Below are 20431 nucleotides of genomic sequence, written 5' to 3'. Positions count from 1 at the left end.
TACTGCACAGCTGCATGATGGAGAAATAAAAGCTGTGGTGAAGAGCAAGCACCTAGGCTAGAACTGAGAGGAGAGGAAGGTGGGTAGGGGGGATGTAGGGGATGTAAGTCATCTAATCGCCAGCTTCCACTCTTAGAAACATGAGCCAACACTCACCTTTTCTTGGGAACCCTTCAGAAGGACAAAACCAGAGCCTTGGCCTCCCTGCCAGGACTAAACAGGGGCTGCAACCTAGCACGGGTGTTCACTGTTCAACCACACACCTTGAGCATCTCCGTGAGTGGCGCGTTCCACAGTTGCTGGAGGAGCAGGGAGCCACCCTCACTGTTTTCATGATGAAGCAGTCAAATGATTAGATGTTCTCCTCATTTCTGTCACTTTTGTCATAGGAGTCATGCTGAACTGAGATTTATCCTTTTTTGGTTTAGAAAGAGCAGAAATGCTTCCTTACCCAGCGAGCACAAGCCTGGCACTTCCAAACGCTGAAGCAGAGAGAAGGATCATCAGCCACGGAGCCCCTGGAAGGCTGGCCCAAAGGGGAGGAAATGTGGGGATACTGAATGAACGGTGAATGCAGCAGCTGCCACCTGTTGAGGTCCAGGAAGAAAGTCAGTTGTTAGGACACACAGGATGGATTTTCAGGGCCAAATGTAAGGTGCAGAGACCTATCCATTTCCCAGCGTGTACTTACCAGTAGCCTCAGCTAGAGACTCAATAACCTAACAGCACGGCACAAAGGAGAGGGGTGAAGCGCTCCTACTGGCTGTAGCTTTCTGATAAAAAAAGGCATGTTTTCACAGCAGTCAGCTTCAGTGTTGGTACATGACTGATTGATCAAGAGTGCTTGTATTCAGGTTTCCCTTTTATATTTCCAATCTGTTCCTCAGACCCTGCTGAGTTTAACCAGGTAACTCTCCTCTCTCCTTTAAGAAGAACAAATCAAAAGCAACACAATGGCCAACACGTGTTTCTACTCACTTAAAGTAAATGAAATACCAAGAGGAGATGGACAATGTTCTGTAAAAGTACACAGTGCCGTGAATACTTTGATCCCCCAACAGCAGCGGTTATCACAATTTGACAAAAAATGTGCCTTTAAATTAAAAGCAAACGTTCAAAAAAAAACCCACTAATGTGCTACCTACAAGAAGTACACATTTGCACACAGAACTTACAAGCTCAGAGTAGGACCAGTGAAGAACCTGGGTCTCACGGGTATACCTGAACTCTGTTCCGTTCCCAGGCACGCTGTACCCACACGGAGAGGAGGGAAAGCTAACACAAAACCCTACACCCACATACATCCACCAGGAAAGAAGTGCTAAGCTATGTGCCGGTGTCTGAAATGCCATCGCTCTGGGGCTGAGCTCCAGAGGCAACCGTCCCTGTCACTTTGGGATCCAGGGACCGGTACCTCTCTGGTTAGGCTCTCTGTATCATTATTTTTGTCCTAAGAGCTGACCAAGGTTCTCTCTTACAAACGACAGCAGAAGGATGCTTGGGACTCCCCAACGAGGATGAAGGGACTCTGCAAGGAACCAGCCAGGGTGAGCTGACCAGAACCACCACAGAGAACAGAAGCTGCACAGGGCATCAGCCTTGCTCCGTTTCCACTGCGCACAAAGGATGAGATGCTCCTCAGCTTCCCTGCCTTTCTACCTCCTTTTCAAAATACGGCGGAGAGAACAGATGACACCAGCCGTGCCACCCCTCAACGTGCTTCCCTCTGCCCAGGGAGGAACTGTAGCACCTCAGCTACTCACCTCCATCCTTCTGTCTCATTCTTTCCCTTTCCCTTTCCTACGCCAAGGGAGAAGCAGGGAAGCTGTTGATGTTTCTCCAGCTAACGCTGTCCTTCTGTCAGTAAGGAAAAAAACAAACAAACAAACAAACAACAAACAAACCTGGTCCTCGAGGACATGCATAAGCCTGTGGTTGTGGGTGAAATCCTGCAGCGGGTTCTGCTCCCCACTCTCAACAACCTCCTGCCAGTCTTCCAGAGCTGTGTACGATCCACCAGCTACCCAGCGGTCTGGGTCAGAGCCCAGGTTTTACACTTGAGGCCCTTGTATCAAAACCACCGTCCCCTTCCCCTTTACTGACGCTTCCCACCCGGTCTGGAAAAGGCACCTGCAGAGATGTGCGGTGTGGGGGCTCCCAGCCCTGCGCTGACTCCTGCAGTGCCTGGAAGGGCAACAGCAGTCTTGTTCCCAAATCAGGATCAGGCTGCAGTAGGAGCACGATGCGGGGGGGATGAAGGCGCCCGCGCTTCTAGGCATGTGCACAAATAGAGTCCAAGTACCTGCAGCACAAAACAAGAGCTACTGGATGAATCACAAGTCTGGTCGCCAGCAGTTATCCACCCAGGCCTGCTCTTGGTGCCCAAATCAGTTCCTCAAATTTAGCCCTAAATTCCCTAGCAAGGAGTGAGAATGTCAGCCCCCTGTTTGCAATGTACTGCTTAGCTTAAGGGAGCGCTCCTGTGGTTTAAACCCAACATGACTGTGTAGCTCTAAGCAAAGTCTTGTGTGTTGGGGGAAAGGTGGCACAAATACAACCATCTGCAGCATCTTCACAGAAAACTTAAAAACCGAGAAGTTTATTGGATTGAACAGACCAAAATAAATAACAAAAGTGGGGGCTCATTAAGTTTAGCTGCTTTTATTCATTTATACTCAGCCCAGCTCTGGATAATGTGTTTTAGAATAAACAGCATTGTAGATGACTACGGGTAAGATAGTAGTTGGGCTTGTTTCTACCCATCAGCAAACTCTAGGAAACTTCCCTTTTTTTTAAAAAACCCCAAACAAACAAACAAACAAACAAAAAGCCTTTCCAAGGCTACTTTCCAGTGGTAGGAGTACTCCCAACCCTAGTGAAATGACAATTCAGTGGTTGCAAGGGTAAGAACACATAAGGTTCTCTTCATAATGCTTTATGCTAAAATAGGGATGTATTTTATCTAAATAGTAGGAACAAACACATTTTAATGTTTGGAAGTTTACTCAAAATTAGTATGAAAATATTCTTAAAATACTACAGCTTGACACAACGCATGACAGAAGCGATCTGCAGGCCTAGCATGCAGAATGGGTATCACAACGTTCTAACAGACAACGGGGAGAGTACAGATTACCAGAAATTACAGGATTGTTGTCATTAAAAATAGTAAAACATTAATTACATTACAGGAAATACTAAAAAATACAGTAAACTTCGCAGTTTGTAGGTTCTGCAAGAAGAATGGGTTTAGAGCTGTATTAGTTATTCTTGAAACTCTGCATTTACAGGTCGGGATTTGCAGTTTGAGTTGTACTGGTCGCTGAGACAGGTAACGTTCAATGAAGTGGAGATAAAACACCAGCGCTCGCAAGAACAAATGTACAAAATTCCCTGAAAAATTGCACGGAAGTCAACAGTGGCTGCTAATACCAGATAAAGCACGAGAGAGGAAACGTGATTGCCCTCCGGCGTGGCAGTGACCGCCAGCCGAGAGGCGACGCTGGACCTGCCCTCACAAGAATCCCAAGTCTGTCTGTCTGTCTGTCTGTCTGTCACAAGGGTTAGTCTGAAGTCCAGACAGAATCGTTCCAGCCCATTCCCGCCCAGGACTGCTCAACTGCTCTAGCAACTTTTCACAGCAGTAATGCACCATGAACTCAGCACCTTGGATGAAAGTATATTAAAATAGTTTATAGAGGAAAAATAATACACCCAAGACTCATGAAGGTTTTATTCCCCTCCTTTTCCCCTCAATATGAAGGCTATTCTACTTTCGTCCACCTCCCACCTTCCCCCCCCCCCCCCCCCCCCCTCAAATAAGCAGATGCAATCAAGGAGAAATTTATTTTGAACCAATTCTGCAAAACAGTTCAACAATGCCATACTTTATAAAAATACTTAGTTACATAATTAAACTTATTACTATTTATATAAAAAGTGTGAATGTGAATTTTAAACTCTGTTAGGGTAAGAACCACATCAAGGTCTTCAGGTGAAACAAATAAATTTTCATAAACATACAAACTCTTTTGGAGAAGTCTTATAATACACAACCATTTACAATGAACACGTTCATTAAGTTAGTGTTTTATTCCTTTACTATACAAGTGTTATTACAATGAACTGTTCCATTCAGTAATTAAAAACCCAAACAATGCCAGCGTCATTTTTGGCATTTTTTGTTATAACTGTATTAATACATAAACTCATACGATTGTGTTATTCATTTTAAAATATTTAGAAAAATTAAAATTCCATTGTGTTTTTGGGGTTTTTTTGATTTTTTTTTTTTTTTTTGCGTGTGTGTGTGGTTTTTTGTTTTGTTTTTCTTACATAAAGCCCTTTTAAAATTTGATAACCACAGATGTATAGGTGATGAGCGATGATGAGGGAAAATGAAGAATGATGGCACTGTTCTTACAAAGATCTGTTTGGTAGTTGGATTCAATGTAGTGCAAACCCATGGAGAATGTTAAGTTTAGTACCAGAACTGTATTACCAGCTTTTCTGAAATCCATTTGTTGGATAGCTTTACAATGGTAATATGAATTCCAACCTGGTAGCCAAGTAAGAGTTTAGTGTTTCAAAATTAAAGTACATAAGCTTGCTCAGAAATTCGAGAACCTCATGCAAATTGTTGAGTAAAAGACATGATGTTATTGCTTGATATGTCAGTAGCCAAAGAAAATAAATCTAGATGTAGTGTCAGCTGGGCTGAATGCCAGCAAATTTCAAAGTCACTATATGCGGACAATATTAAATATATTTTATCCCTTTAAGGTTTTAAACTTTCACATTTTCTTTTGTTTATTTTTAGTTAAATAATTCTGCAGAAAGGGCAGCAGTGGGAAGAGCAACTGCGTGTAAGTGTGTCTTAATAGTCGAGAAAAGCAAAAGTGCAATCAAATCCCTGACCCAGTGACAGCTAGCGTCTGTGGCACCCACCCTTGTTCGCACACACAAGCCACGCACAACAGGAACCAAACCTGTCTCTGAAAAAGGACTAAAAAGTGGCCATTTCACCAGCTTCGGTCTTGCTTTCCTGGCGAGCTGTGTTCAGGTAGTCTTCCCACACAAGAGCTCGCTGTTGGATTGGAGCTTAAGAGATTAAAGGCTTTCCCCCCCTGATTGTATTACATAGCTTCAAGTTCAAATATCATCATACTTTATCAACACGATTTCATAAAATATTACCTCATTTTCTAGTTACCTTCATTATTCTTAATTAGTTATGCAGAAAGAAAAAAAAGAAAAATCTCTCATGCTACTTTCCAGTTATATTAATACAAGTATTAACACAGTGCATTATGCTCTCTAATGTCACTATTGAGGTCTACCATTTAGATCAAGTTCATAATTCACTGTTCCAATTTCTCTTTTAGCCTGCCTACCCTAATTAAGTCCATGCAAGAGGAAGCTTCAAGATCAAGACTATATATCGAACACAGTTGTACCATCTTTTTTTGGGGGGGGGGCAGGGGGGAGGTGGCGGGGCGGGGGGCACACATGTAATTTTGCACAAAGGGAGTCGTACAGAACTGGAATAGAATTGCTTGGTCCCACAAAATTCTTCTGCTTTAAAAATGCCTTACCCCAAGATCACTAATTCCAGACAATTCCCTCTTTAGTAGAATGATTATCAAACGTTGGGAAAATAAAGGATTTGAAACATTGGTTTTTCTGCTATTGTTCACACCAACACTCATTTTTCTACCCCGTATTTTCAGTAAGCTTCCTTTGGACCCTGAAAATAAGTTGGGAAAGAGGAAAAAAATAAAACCACGTCATTGGTAAATCAGATTATAACACTTTAAAAGTGGTTTTGTGCAACTGCATTATGGAATTCCAGTTTGCCATTAAGAGCATGCAAAGTAGCGAAGATTTTCTTTCCTTTGATTCCTTGCAGACGCCAGGAATTCTTTGCAAGTCTTTTACATTTGGCAGATCTGTGCATGTTACATAGACTGTTGGCTTATAAATTGTCTCCAGGCTGGTACTGTGGTTCTGTAGCAGTAAAGTAGTCCTCCAAGAACGACTGTATATATTCAAATGTTGGTCTCTCATCAGGGTCCTTCTTCCAACACAGTTTCATTAACTCATGGAGAGACTCTGGGCAGCCTTGTGGGCAAGGCATCCTATAGCCACGCTCCACTTGCTCCAGAACTTCCCGATTCACCATCCCTAAAAGGAAAGCGTTTCAGCTCTGAATGACGTTATGCAAAGAACGCTTCCCCACCGCGTCTGAAGTGTCTCTCCAGCCACAACGCACGTGGATCCACCCAAACAGAACCTTTAGCCAAGGCCCTTCATGATGAATGCATTTGTCGCATTTTGCACTAAATACATTTTCTGAAAACGATTTCACCACACTCGTAATTCCTTAATGCCTGGTTCTTATTCCATTTGTATGGTTTCTCATTTGTTGTACACTTCCCCACTGCCTTGGGCCTGTCCTTTCAAAAGGAGGCTCAAGCGCAAATACTCTCTGCCCTTCAAGGACCACTTGATTTGAAATCAGGCCAAGAAAAGGCATTTTATACCTAACAGAACTGCCTTACAAATTCCAGTCACAGAAAAATATCTGACAAAATGTTACATATGTTTAGTTTCAAAAACTGGTCTAGCAGGCTCACTCTACCGACGCTCACTGTAGCCTGGGAAAATGTCAAAAGCAGAAATTTCAGGAACAGAGATAGGAAAACATAGGGATACCCACTAATCTGAAATGAACTATCAGTCACATTTACAAATGCTATTATCTTGAAACACTTTAAAAATATATATATATATATATATAATCTCTAAGTAAGACAGAGTAGCTTTGTGAACAAAGGAACCAGCAAAGCATGACTAAGTTTTTGTCTCTGCCTGTCAACTGTGGGCTCTGAATGAAGGCAAAAAGTACACAAGGTACTTCAGAAGTACAGAATGCAACAAAGAAAAAACCTATTAAATTTTCCTCTTACCTGGATATGGCACTCTCCCCTTCGTTACCAGCTCTGTCAGTAAAATTCCAAATGACCACACATCCGACTTGATTGTAAAGCGACCATACAATGCTGCCTCCGGAGCGGTCCATTTAATCGGGAATTTAGCTCCTACAAACATTGCAAAGACACTCAATTCTCCCTTGCTTATGCATCATTTGCTTACACTTCAAAATATTTTAAAAAGAATACCGCACTCAAAGAGATTTTTACATTTTGCTTTGTTGACAAAATTCAAGGTGGTTTAGTATTTTAATATTTCAAACTGGAAACCAGTTTCAAACTAGGGCAGCAACTACTGGCAATGATTTTTGGAAGCAGCTAAGACATCTGGGACTCTTAATGAACTATGTTTCAAAAAGTGGGATAACCTTCAGAATCTGATGAGCAACCTCTTTGGAATCTCAGCTGTCTTCAAACTGTAGAAAGTTTTACCACCCCCCACCCCCCCCCCAAATGTTCTTTGAAAACATAAGCAAACTGCTAGATAATTTTGACCATTAAAAAGTTTATTAAAATTGCAGTTAGGCGAGGGGGACAGCCAAACATAGCTGTGAAAGCACATGTATGTGCATAATCTTTGCTCATGCCGAGAGAATACACAGACACATTCTGCTAAATGTAATCGTTCTAAGTAATTTGAAGGTAACTGGTCTGATTTATTCAGGAAATAAATCAGTCTTACCTTGTCTTGCCGTGTACTCATTGTCCTCTATTAACCTTGCTAAACCAAAGTCTGCTATTTTACACACGAGATTGTCTCCTACAAGAATGTTAGCTGCCCGGAGATCCCTGTGGATGTAGTTCATTCTTTCAATGTAAGCCATGCCATCAGCAATCTTAAAAATAAAGTTTTATTAAAGATTATTTTTCATGACTGTATACATTTCTCCCAAGCTGCACCCCTTCATCTTAGCTCCACTCTCATTGTCTAAGTGTAGCACAGCAAGAGCTTGTGACAGCACTGATTACTGCGTGTCTGGCTCTGCAGTGTCTGCTAACTGGGAACCAGACTGTTTCTCTCTGACAAATTACGAACCTACAACAGAAGATGTAAGGCAGAGCAGCGCGCAATAGCGAGAGCGTTCGGTATTTACTTTCAGTTGATAACTCATACAGTGTTAAATGTCTTCCTAAGCACAAAATACAGTTTTATTGTTTTACACAATGTACCTGAGCAGCCATGTCGACCAGCTGTGGGAGCTTTAAGTATTTCCCTTCTCCTTCCTTAAGGAAGTCTAGCAAGCTGCCTGTAAAAGATGGCACATTTTGGGGGGGGGGAAAGGAAGAAAATCCAAAACATTAATTTGACCTGAAAACATGAATGAGATTCTTGTCCTAGACATTGTAATTTACACATTCATCTCCCAAAATCTCTGTTTGAAAACCCGACGTTTAACAGAATACACGACTCAATGACTATGGCTGTAGTTGACTCTGCCCTGATAACTAGTCAGCGCAAGTTTTATCCTCATATTTTGGAATCCATTTCAATAACTCAGATAACTGAACACTAATAAAACAGACTGCTGCTTGATGATTATATGGCAATACATACGGATATTTCCAATATTCCTGGTATCAATGCCCTTTCTAGCTGGACTTTTTTCCACAGCGAGATATAATTAAAGAACAAAAAAATCTCCTACCCATTACTTAAATTTTTCTGCCAGCTCCAATTATGTACTAGAGAAACGATTCCGAAACTGTTGCTGTTATTTTGCTGCTTTTTGCTCTTTACAGAAGAAAACAAAAGCACCTCCCATTCGTCACGATATACTACCTTCTCCCATTTACGACGTACTTCACAAGTATTCCCATACTTTACGATATATCACCTTCTCCCAATCCTGTCCAGAACATTACAACGCCAGGAGTATTTGAAATCAGCTCCAAGGAGCTGTGCTCCTTTCAAGACCGTAATCTTTACACAAGTGGTAAAACTTTGTCACTGACATAACAGCTTTCCCTACAGGTGTTATTAAGGAACATGGTCTCTTTCTTAAGAAACTGGTGAAGGCTGATCAGCCTCATCACAGCCAAAATTACAATGACAAAATTAAAAGCGTGGTGATGGCGGGGAAAAAACCCACTGAAGTGCAGATCTTGCAGTGGACTCATGGTTGCAGCCATGAATCAGATGCCTCCAACGTGGTTTTAGTCATCTGCTCTATTTTTGCATTGAAAGTAAAAGGTGTGGCAGGCCAGGCCCCCACTGCTGCTGCTGTTTGTTGTGTGTGTTTGCACAGACTTTTCCCATCTGAGTTCATGAGCTAGAAGGGCCAAAAAAGAGCAAAGATTTCACGCTGAACTGCTCACATTGGGAAAAAATTTGGGTACTGTGCAATTCTTTCCCACCTCTTTTCCTTGTAAAAAAAGAAAAGGAAAAAAAAATGTTCTACTAAAGTGTGAACCACAAAAGAGGTTTTTTGGTAAAATGTGAAGTTTTTCAAGTAAAACCAGGGGCTTCCAACAGCGTTCTGAATCTGTAACTTCGACAAACATGCAACTGCTTTTCCAATTCTTTACTCCTGCTTTGGCAAGGTAACATCCCAGTTCCAGTTTTAATCTTTACTTTTCCTCAGGCAGAATGCTATAAAGCGGTTTTTTATTTCCCTGATTGCCTTGCCAAAACCTGATTTCTGAACAATGAAAACTGATTTTGCATGGCAGCTTTAAGATCTGACAGAGAGCCTGACTAGTAGTATTTAGGAACTCCACCACCACAGAGGAACTTTTTACATTTTCTATTCCCTTCTACCTTTTCAAACTTACACAATGCTTAAAAACCTCACCCAAACAGGAAAACCCCACCATCACATATTTGTGGCAGAGTACCAAACACAAGTAGCCACTCTTTTGGACTTTAACATCATTTGTATTTCTTACCACGATAGCAAAATTTCTGTGAGGTGAACAGAAGTCTGCATTTTATAAAACCAGAATAATTGACTTGAAAATCTGCTGCTGCTTAACACTAATATGTTTATGATGTTTATTTCTACATTCAGCCTAAATCTCTTAAATCTGTTTCAGCAGCAGGGGGAGGGGGAAATGATACAGAGCAAGGGAAGAAGGATGAAATAAGGAGACAAAGGAGGAAGTCTGTGGAAAACAACAACCCTGAACCTTTTTAACATTTACTATTACACTGCTGGAAAGGAAAAGCTAAAAAAAACCAGAAGGTGTAAGCATGATATGTCTACAGGCAGGCGTATTCTCACAATAATATTTCCAGCTATACCATCTGGTTTAAATGAAACAGGCAGTACACACTGAACAATGAGGAGGAAAAAACCCTCAATCTTGCACTTGGAAGATTAGCAAGGGTGACACAGATGTGCAAAAAAATCATGCCTCCATCCACAATCTAAATCAGAACCGCTTCAAGTAGGTCAAATGTTGCTCATTTTATTTTAATCAAAATTACCGCTTATACTCCAGTCAGCTTAAACCAAATATTAATTAAACATTTAATTTGTTGCTGGGATCTTAAATAATCTTTTAAACGTCGTATCTTCAAACCATTCTGTCACACACCTTTTGTCATGAATTCAGTGACGATGTAGATTGGTTCCTCAGAAACGACGGCATAGAGCGGAACGAGCTTGTCATGTCGTAACTTCTTCATTATCTGAGCTTCCTGCAGGAAAGCTTCTGGCATCATTGTACCAGGTTTTAGTGTCTTGATCGCGACTTTTGTGGTTCCATTCCATGTTCCTACAGAAACAAATTACATTTCTTTCTCCCCTATGATACCGAAGAGATTTTCTGCTGAAACTGTTTGCTTTTTGCTTCTGTTTTGCTAGCTAAAAGCATAACTACAAATTACAACTATATATCAGGACTACACTGAATATTATCTTTACCTTTATGTGACTGATCTTAATTGGTACTTTTTCTCTTCAGTTCTTTATCAGATTATCTTTTCCGATCCCAATATTGATCTAGTTAAAATACTATTAAAACACTCACATGAACAACTGAGAGGTGTCACATTAAGCTCTTACCCATCCATACTTCACCAAAACATCCTTGGCCCAACTTAACTTCCAGCCTCAAAGATTCCCTAGGAATTTCCCAGGCATCTTTTGCTAGTCCCTGTGTTTGTGGTTTCACAGTGGGACACACAGTTGTTAGCTTATGACACAGCCCATCAGCATGTTCTGGAAAACGGAAAAAAAATAACCTTTGTTGTTAAGCACGGTTAAGACTATAACAAAAATAACATCCTAATGTTGATAAAAAGAACTAGTCCATTTGCCATTTGTTGAAATAACACAGAAATTTTATAACTGTCAATTTTAAAAATAAGCTACATATGCAGCTTTCTTCCTTACGCTAGGCACCAGGTACCAGTGGGACGCTAGGACTCGGGCTTACCTCTGTAGTGTTTCACCAGCTTCTGCAGAGATTCAAATTGTGCTCTGGTTGTGATATAGTATCCACCATTGTCAAGTTTTCTGATTTTGTAGTGTTTCACATTATCACCTCTGACCTCATCCCAGTCACGTATGGAAAGGGAATAAGCACCTAGGAAACAAGTCACACTTGGTTCTTCACCAAAAACTTAAGAACATACTTAGTGTATCTCCCCCGCTGTCATTATACACACCCCTGTGTGCACATGCCTACGTGAAATGGGATAGACATAAAAATAGTCACTATGTCCATCCTGGCGGGGGGCAGGGGGGGAGCGGAACGGGAGAGAGAAGAGATGCACATAAATACACATACCTTTAGTGGTTTCACTCTCTCTTACTAAGAAAATACCACGCTGGTTCCCAGGATTTAAAAGTAGCCTTTCTGCATCCTTCCTGCCCATCTTACCAAAATACCACCTAGAAAATGTTAAAGGAAATACATATAAGTAAAAGCTTCCTATGCTTTGGTAATCACATAAATGCAAGATTTAGAAGTCTCAAGCATTGACTGGACTACTAATATCCCGAAGCAGCTAGAGATCAACAAAAGTAATGACATCTGCATGATCAAAAGATTAAGATGACCTATTTCTATAGGACTCTCATTTCTGTTGTTGCAAAATACATGTGAAGAGGCCTCTATCTGCAAATACTACGTTTTTCTGATGGTTTAACAATGGACATCAGCCGTACTTAATGCTGAAAGTAACACCCTCCTCCCGGCTAAGAAGTTCACAGGTCAAGATGAATGCAGTGACACACCTTGGTAGCACAGTCAATACACTGCAGCAGCTGAAACTACCTTCTCTGAGAAGTTTTGGCTGTATGTTAGAAAGCAGTACTCAAGGCAAAGTGGGTGTGCGTAAATATCATTGGGTCACAGGCTGGAAGGGGCCCTTGGGAGGTCTCTGGTCCAGCCTCCTGCTGCAAGCAGGGTCAGCTGTCAGATCAGAGCTGGTATCTCAGGGCAGCGACCACTCCAGTCTTGAAAACCTTGAAGCACAGACCCTGCACAGCCAATCTGGGCAACCTGTGCTCCTGTCTGCAGGGTAAAAAAGGTTCGTGCTTAGATCCAGCCAGAACCTCTCCTGTTTCAACTTCTATCACCTCCTGTCCTTCTCCACCTCAGCAGAGGGAGCACCCAACAAACAACCCAACTTTTTTTTTCAAAATATCTGAAGCCAATAATTTTAAAAGCAGCTGAAAGTGAAGGGCATGGAATAACAGTGCATCTTCGATGCAAGCGCTTTTTAATAGCAACGAGCCAGGTGAGAGCAGCAGCAACATGCTAACAATCTCAGCTTGAGATCCCGGGAACATCTTGGAAATTGGGCACTTTTCCCAGAAGTGCAGTAGCAAACACAGAAGTGCACAGATCGTGTCTCAGGGAACTGCTCATGGGCAGCACCATGCCTGTATACTGAGGCGAGAGCTGCAGAGCTTTGTATTTCTAGTACAAAAACAATTAATCACTTGGAACAAGTATAACCTGAAACTGTACCCCAACCCACAGTTCCCACAGTAACTTTATGTGATTCCATAAGTACTCTGGGATCTTTGTTTGCAAATAAATGTAGGAAGTACTGGTACCCAGTGCAATACAATTTTCCCAATTCATAGTAGTCCTTAGTGTGCCTAACATTTTTGTCACCAAAAAGTTGTTACAGATTAATAGAGTAGCAATAACTATCCCCACAAAAGTTTTTTTAGAAGGTAAGATTAGGTATGTCCTGGAAATAAAGCCTGGTATGGGCTGGAATAAAGTTAATCTTCTTCCTAGTAGCTGGTACAGAGCTGAGGTTTGGATTTAGGATCAGAATAATGTTGGTAACACACCGATGTTTTAGTTGTTGCTAAGCTGTGTTTGTACCAAGTCTCATACTGCCCTGCCGGCGGAGGCTGGGAGGAGACACAGCCAGCACAGCAGAACCCAACTGGCCAAAGGGGTATTCCACACCACATGATGTCACGCCCAGTACATAAACTGGGGGAAGTTAGATGGGAGGCGCAGATGATTGCTCGGGGACTGGCTGGGCATCTGTCACTGGCTGGTGAGCAATTGCATTGTGCATCACTTGACTTTTCTTGGGTTTTATTTCTCTCTCTTTTTGCTATATTAATTTTCATTATTATTATATTTTATTTTAGTTATTAAACTTCTTATCTCAATCCGTGAGGGGTTTTTCCCCCCCCTCCCCCAGAAATGAGGGAGAAGCTGCGTGGTGCTTAGGGGCTGGCTGGGATTAAACCACGACAAAGTGCTACCAAAAATATAGCTGATCTTGAATTAGGGCTTGGCAAGCAAAAACATGGATAAAAAACCCTAGAGTTGATGGTGTGTGAACTCTTTAACTAAAAAAAAAAAAAAAAACAAACCCAAAAAATCCATTTTTGCTTTGTATGAAACACAATGCATGTCCCCCAATTCTTATCTTCATTATTGCATTCTCCCAGCCTTTTTCCTTTAGCCCTACATGTAGCAAGCAGGCATAAAACATTTGCATGAGTGTCCACCTCACACTTACTAATAATCATACCTTTGACATCATCCAAGTACCATTGCTATCCTTTAATTAATATATTATCCTACTTTACCATTAAAGGTTGCATATCCTGAATTAAAGGAAAAGTATCGCTACAGGGCACAAGAACAATAAAAATAGATTGACAGGGTACAATGTCTTACTCTTCTGCTTGAATGGAGTCTGCAGGAGCTACATAATTGCTTGGGATGTAGCCTGTTTTTCCTGTAGCAATGGATCTGGCTTCCCACCAGTCTCCTTCCCTGCAAAGAAACATCAGTTATCCCACATATAAACAATACATCATTCCCTAGCGCCTCGAACATCCTCACATAGGAAAGGCAGGCTAAATTTAGGTAATGTGTTATTTTAACTATGAAGGCAACTAAAATAGTTTGTGCTGCACCTAAACAAATTTTTCTTTCCATTGCAAGCGACACGAGTACCTCTCAGAGGAATTTTGGATTTTAAAGACTTGGGTTTTTTTGTTTGTTGGGGTGTTTGGTGTTTTTCTTTTTTTTAATGTAAAAGGAATTTATCGATATATGCAAAATGCAAACCCATGACAAAACGTTTTACAGCAGAGATGCATAAATAAACTTCCCAGTTCTCTAGTCTTCATCTGCCTCTCCCAGCTCATTCTGCCTGTTTGCTGACAGCGAGCAATAAATGAAGCAGGAAGGCAGCTAATAACGTTAGAGAACTGGAGGAACGAAGACTGCCACACGTATGAATTAGAACCATACTGCAGCCAAAAGCTGCGTGTAAAGACATCTCCAAGGTGAACAAGATATTTCCTTTTCACTAGACTTCTAGAAGTCAAGCTGCAATCCTGTAACGCTGCTGCAATTGAACTGAACATCAAACTACGCACACACTACCTGAGCACGGATCGCTGGGGAGGCCAGCACTGCCAAGGGCGAGATGTCCCTGCCTGCAGGAGCGCAGCCGCCGGCGGCACTTGCAATACCGTCCTGCCGGCTGGGCCCACCTCCCCGTGAGATACAGAACCCCTCGGACAGAATCTGCGAGGCCTCTGCTCCTCCAAAGCAGGGAGCTGTGCCCCGCTGGAGCAGGGCCGGGAAGGAGGCCACCCAGCCAGCTGAGGGTGAGCGGCTTGGGGCTGCCCCAGTCACTGCAGTTCTGTATCTGCCCCCAAACCCTGCCCTCAGCCTGCAGGCTATTGTCTGACCAGCATCAATCTTTTAACCCCATGGTTGTTGAGCACTGCATGCGTTGAAAAAAATAAAATAAAAATTAAAAAAAAAAAATCAATCTACTCTTCACTGAAATAGGATACATAGATCTCAAGAAGAGTTGAGGATCTATTTATTCCCAACAACAACCAAGTGAAGTCTGTGAATCGAGAACACTTACGTGTTATTTATTATCTGGAACCGTTCACCCTTCTTAAATGAAAGGTCATCTGTAGTTCTAGCTTCATAATCATATAAGGCCACAAATACAGTAACACCACCTTAGGAAAAAGCAAACAAACATATGATAGAGCAGTAACGCTGCAGCACTCGATTTAAGGACTTCTCCACAAAAACAACTCATCAATTTTGATTTGGAAGCAACTAAACACTCTGGGTTGCATCTCATTTTGGAAGCCGGACTGATAATCAGCTCATTTCTTAAGACGGAGGAAAGGCTATAAACGGATGCCCTAAAAATATGCTTCCACACCACAAAAGGCAGCTAGATACATCACTGGAAGTACATTAATAATTAGAGCATTTATATACAGAAACGTGCACGCCACATCACAGTCAACAAAGCTACCTTCTTTAAGCTAACTTCTTGTTAGGAAATGCAATTCTGGAAGATCCTAGAACACCACAATGGTGAACTGTCAGCCACTAATTTTTACAGAAGTAGTTTCCTGTTGAACTTAGCTATAAACAACTCAGGTGTTCTCAGTCTTCTAAGGCTACACATCAAGACTGACTCCAGGAATTGAACCAGAAATGAAAGTATTCTGTTGGGTTTAAAGACATTTCTCTGCTTTAGGACTAATTCCATCAAGTCTCCCCATCAGTGAAGCAGACCCTTGCTGATGAGGATGACCCACCAGTGCATTAGTCTAGAGGACAAGGACCGAGATATGTCACAGGATGAGCAGCTGCACTCCACCAACCCCAAGGAATTTGCTTCCCCATCCCACTTCTGGTATAGGGCACGTTGTTGAACACGTCCCACAAACAGGATAGACATGTGAGAGACGGATGGTAGAGAGGCTGCTATACTCATGGCAGGAAAACGTTTTCTATACTTAAAAGAACTAATCTGTAAAACTGGGCTACAAGAGAAAGCGGGAAAGGAGAACAGGCTATATGAGATGTACCAGCTATGACCGAAAATAAAGAACTATGTACCATAACTAGAAGAAAGTTAAAATAGAAAAATGCAGATGGGCAATTCAGAAAGATTTTTCAAGCTCTAGAATTGCTACTTCACAGTCTAATGCACATTTAGGAAGCCTAATGATAGTCCAAGCAATAACTTATTTTTAAAAGTATAATATTACATCTCTAACATGCATATAAACGTACCAGGATATACGTGGAAGACCACCAACAGAAACACGTTGCATCTAATTTTAGTCTAACAATTTACATGGCAGTGATCAGAAAGGAAGAATACACAATGCAACGGGTATTGTCTACATCTAATATTCTTTTACAACGTACACTTTCAATGTAAGAGCTCCTAATCTCTTAAATATTTTCATTTGATTTAGAGTCTTTCTGTGATTACACTCTCTCAGCAGGCCTCAGCTGGAAATGAATTTACAGTTCCTCTAGGAAAAACAGAACAAAAAGATGCCACAGGAGGTTAGAGTAATTGAGGGTTTTTTTTTTTTTGAAGTGTGATTTATGAACTGAAAAAGAATTGGAATATTCCCTAGAAGTTAACAGTTCCTAATCTAAGTTAAAAATCAACACAGTTCTACCAATTTTTTCCTGCATTACTATGTTACTGCATTATTTTGATGACACAAACTGCTTCAGGGAGCAAGAAAATTGTGGGGATACGTTCCATATTAGCACAAACAGAAACCAAGTATTATGGAAACAAACCACCCCAGGGAGTTCTTCAGCAGATGAAGAAAATCAATACTCTCAAGTCACAGTATCACAAAAGTTTTTAACTGCATATAAAGAACCTGGGAGACTCCAAGAACTCCAAAACAAACTGTACAACATCCAGAAAGATACTAACCTGGGAAAAAGAGAGAGATTACTTCCTCTAGACAGTGTAGCACTAGTCAAAGTAATGGATTCAAATGTAAACCATACAATAAGAGAATTATCAATAATCACAAATATTTGTGTATTCTCATTTATTTTTAAAGAAAGAACTGGAAAAGCTAACATATAAACCTTGGAAATCTTTTATTTCAACACTTTGGCTACTATAAAACCTCTTTTAATTCTCACTCACAAGTGGTGTTTATTTCATAGCAAAAATATGATAATAGCAAAAATGTTTATTTCATAGCAAAAATAAGATAAAACACTTAATGAGAACAGCATCAGCACAGAATGTTTTAAACAAACAGACACGGCTCAAATGATTTTTGAAGTCTCTTGCAGCTCTTTTCTTTGTGTATCACTGCAAAGTAGTCTAATTTAGCTGTTCAAGCGATCTGTGATCACAACATTTCTGTTAAAGGTTATACTTTCATTAGGTCAGTATTCCCACCCTCTAATTAAGGACTGGTTTTGGAGAGAAGACTTCACTTTCATGTTCAGCATGAGGATTACAGAGCACTAGTGCTTACTCGGCTTCACGGAAGGTAAGAACAGCGGTCCGTTTTTCTGTTTAGATTTCCAGTAACGTTCTAGGAATTCAAAGTATCTGATGACTGAGAATGTGTAATACAGGAGCAGTATGACTAACTCAAATTTCTTCTCCATTTCTGCTCTAGAGGAATAAAAGATGGGTCAACTTTTTTCAGCCTCACTACAGGCCACGATGACAACCATATCATCCTTTTGTCAGACATCACTGATGGACTGGGTAAGTAGTACTGACACTTACATCCTGTCTGACAAGCCCATCTGTTCTACTCTCTTGCGAAACAAAGGGCCACAGAACGCGACCCAGTGTTTTATTTGTCCCAAATACAGAACGCTCACAGCCGGATGAAGTTCATCATCTTATTCATTCACAAAAACACCCGATTTTGATTGATCTGAAAATCGGTATTGAACGTACCAAACAGTTGCTGGTGCATATTTATTTAAACCAAACCAAACCAAACGGAAAAAGACCAAACCAAAACAAAAGACCCCAAACCAAAACAAAGTGTGTTTGTTCGTGGATGGGCTGGTTTTACAAAACGGGAAGGAATACCTACACATGCAGTATCGTTTTACTTGATGGCAAAATGACGGGGGCATTCACCCCCATCAGCTTGCCTGCTGATAACTGAATCCACACTGATGAGACACTAGACTGTCTTTTCATTAAGACATCTCTCCTGTTGACTCTGGCCCAAGATACAACATGCTTAACTACCAGCAGTAACAGAGACAGGAAAGAGAACGTCCCTTCTGGTCCCTGCAGCAAAGGATTTGTGGTACCTGGCAGGGGCCACATCCCTGGTGTCTGGTAATGCCCAGGAGTGCCTGCCTGCACTGCTGGAGACTCCCACATGAACAAAGAACCAGATCTAGTTAAGAAGAAATACACGGAGGTTCCTGAAGGATATTTCTTTAAGCACAATAAACTTGCCTTAGTGGAGCTAATGAATAAAAAGAAATGCTGCCCTTACTTAGTTTCTGCCTATGTTCATCCAAAACGGGGATTCAGAGCTGGCTCAAAAACTTTCAGACAGGATAGATGCTTGTTTTAATTATTCGGGTTTTTTTAACCAATTCCCCAAAAGGGAATACAAGGTGATCATGACCTGACAATTCATATTTGGTTTCCTGAATTGCTTAATGTCAAGGCCACAGAGGGTTTTCATGGATCTTAAATTTCTTGTGTTTAGAAGATTTTAAATGCCATTGTAACGAAGCAAACATTCAAGCACTGTAATTGTGCTACCATTAGAAGTTTGGGGAAAAACTAGAAATAGATTAATAAGGAATTATTTACTGTGTTTTCTGAACCGTCTGTGCAAGACTTCTCGAATAAATTACTTTTTCCTGCTCTCTCAAAAAAAGAACAAATTACAGCTTCCTCTCAAAATACCCAGAAAAACTACTGAGATTAGCCATGTGCACAAAATCAATCTTTTGGAAATGAAGTTTTAAGATGTTGATATAAAGATGGGTTCATAAAAATCAAACATGCCTATTACTTTAAGATGCTGTATCTTCAGAGACTTTGTATCTTGGCCAAGAAGGTCCCTGCGCCTTGTAAATTCTGTTTTTACATTTTCAACTTTGCTTTTAAAATGACCACCGACAGTGAGAATTCTGCTCTGCCATTTCACACATATTGTTCACATAGTGAAGTACACAGAATATACTGCATATCCTGTTTAACTTCAGAAACGAACAGATTCAACGTTGCATTAATATAAGTAACTTACAGCTAATCAAGTAAGTCTGAAAATCAGTTTAAAATATCAATCTCCTGAATTTGAAGTGGTTTTCATTTTCCATCTCTCTCCAAAAGTTTAAAGCCATTATCCCCTGTGATTCCTTCAAAGGCTTAGAACTTATCAACTGTTCCCATTACTGCCTTTAATGAGTCTTAAATTTCTCTGTGCTGTGATCCTAAAAAAACCACACAAACCCAAAAGCCAAAACACACAACCCCCAAAGCCCCAGTCACTAGTGAATATGGGCTGAATTATTATCTGAACAGTCAAGATATTGAAAACAAGAAATCCCTTAAAGGCAATTTATTTTAAATTTGCAATTTATTCTTGTGTGGCAAGGGGCCATAGTATTTTTTTGAATATGACTGTCAAGCTTTAATAACAGTAACAATAACAAAAATAGTAACAACAATAACAGCAGCACCATTTTATGTAACACCTACCTGTTAAAGTACTAGGATATGGACTTGGCACAGCTGAAAATGAAGATGACGCTCCTCCAAAGGGTGTCATTCCTGAGGGCCCTCCAAAAGGAGTCATGGAGTGACTATTAAAATTAACTGCTGATCCCTTTATTGACGGTGACTGTGTTGCTTGGCTGGAGTCTGATCCGTAATGGCTGACATGGGAAATAACAGGTTCTGGAGTATTATCAGTTCTGTATTTCATGGCTGGACCTTTATCTTCTTTGCTTTTAATGCACCCCATGGTTGCTTCTGTGAGAATGAGAGGAAAAAAATGAGTTCATCTCCATGCTGCATCTTTTGATTGTTAACACAGAAGATTCCCAAGAAGTTACCAAAAATGCTGATTTATTACTGTTTAAAAAACCCAAAACAACCCCCAGCAATTGCTACCACGTGCAGATTATAAACTCCGATGAAAAAGTGTCCTGGAATAAAATCTAAGCCACTCCCAGGCTAGAGAAGATCTAAT

General features: G+C 40.9%; 1 protein-coding gene across 1 annotated transcript; it reads right to left on the bottom strand.

Annotated features, from left to right (window-relative positions):
• Positions 1 to 5833: 5833 nt before the first annotated feature.
• On the bottom strand, positions 5834 to 20203 carry YES1 (YES proto-oncogene 1, Src family tyrosine kinase). The gene is made up of 11 exons (XM_009961714.2): positions 19939 to 20203; positions 15313 to 15412; positions 14100 to 14198; positions 11727 to 11830; positions 11373 to 11522; positions 11000 to 11155; positions 10530 to 10709; positions 8163 to 8239; positions 7675 to 7828; positions 6969 to 7100; positions 5834 to 6183 (listed from the first exon to the last, which is right to left on the bottom strand). The coding sequence occupies exons 1-11, from the start codon at positions 20201 to 20203 to the stop codon at positions 5975 to 5977; spliced, it is 1626 nt and encodes a 541-aa protein (XP_009960016.1). The 3' UTR covers positions 5834 to 5974.
• Positions 20204 to 20431: the final 228 nt, after the last annotated feature.

The sequence above is a fragment of the Leptosomus discolor genome, chromosome 13 (genome assembly GCF_034619465.1).
Source record: "Leptosomus discolor isolate bLepDis1 chromosome 13, bLepDis1.hap2, whole genome shotgun sequence".
Taxonomy (NCBI): Eukaryota; Metazoa; Chordata; class Aves; order Leptosomiformes; family Leptosomidae; genus Leptosomus; species Leptosomus discolor.
This window is presented reverse-complemented; position numbering and strand designations above follow the sequence as displayed.

Coding starts and splice junctions, on each gene's coding strand:
- YES1 (XM_009961714.2), bottom strand. CDS start 20,203: ATGGGGTGCATTAAAAGCAAAGAAGATAAAGGTCCAGCCATGAAATAC. Junction 15,413..19,938: donor ATATCCTAGTACTTTAACAG/GTAGGTGTTACA, acceptor CTTTTTCCTAAG/GTGGTGTTACTGTATTTGTG. Junction 14,199..15,312: donor TTCCAGATAATAAATAACAC/GTAAGTGTTCTC, acceptor GTTTCTTTGCAG/GGAAGGAGACTGGTGGGAAG.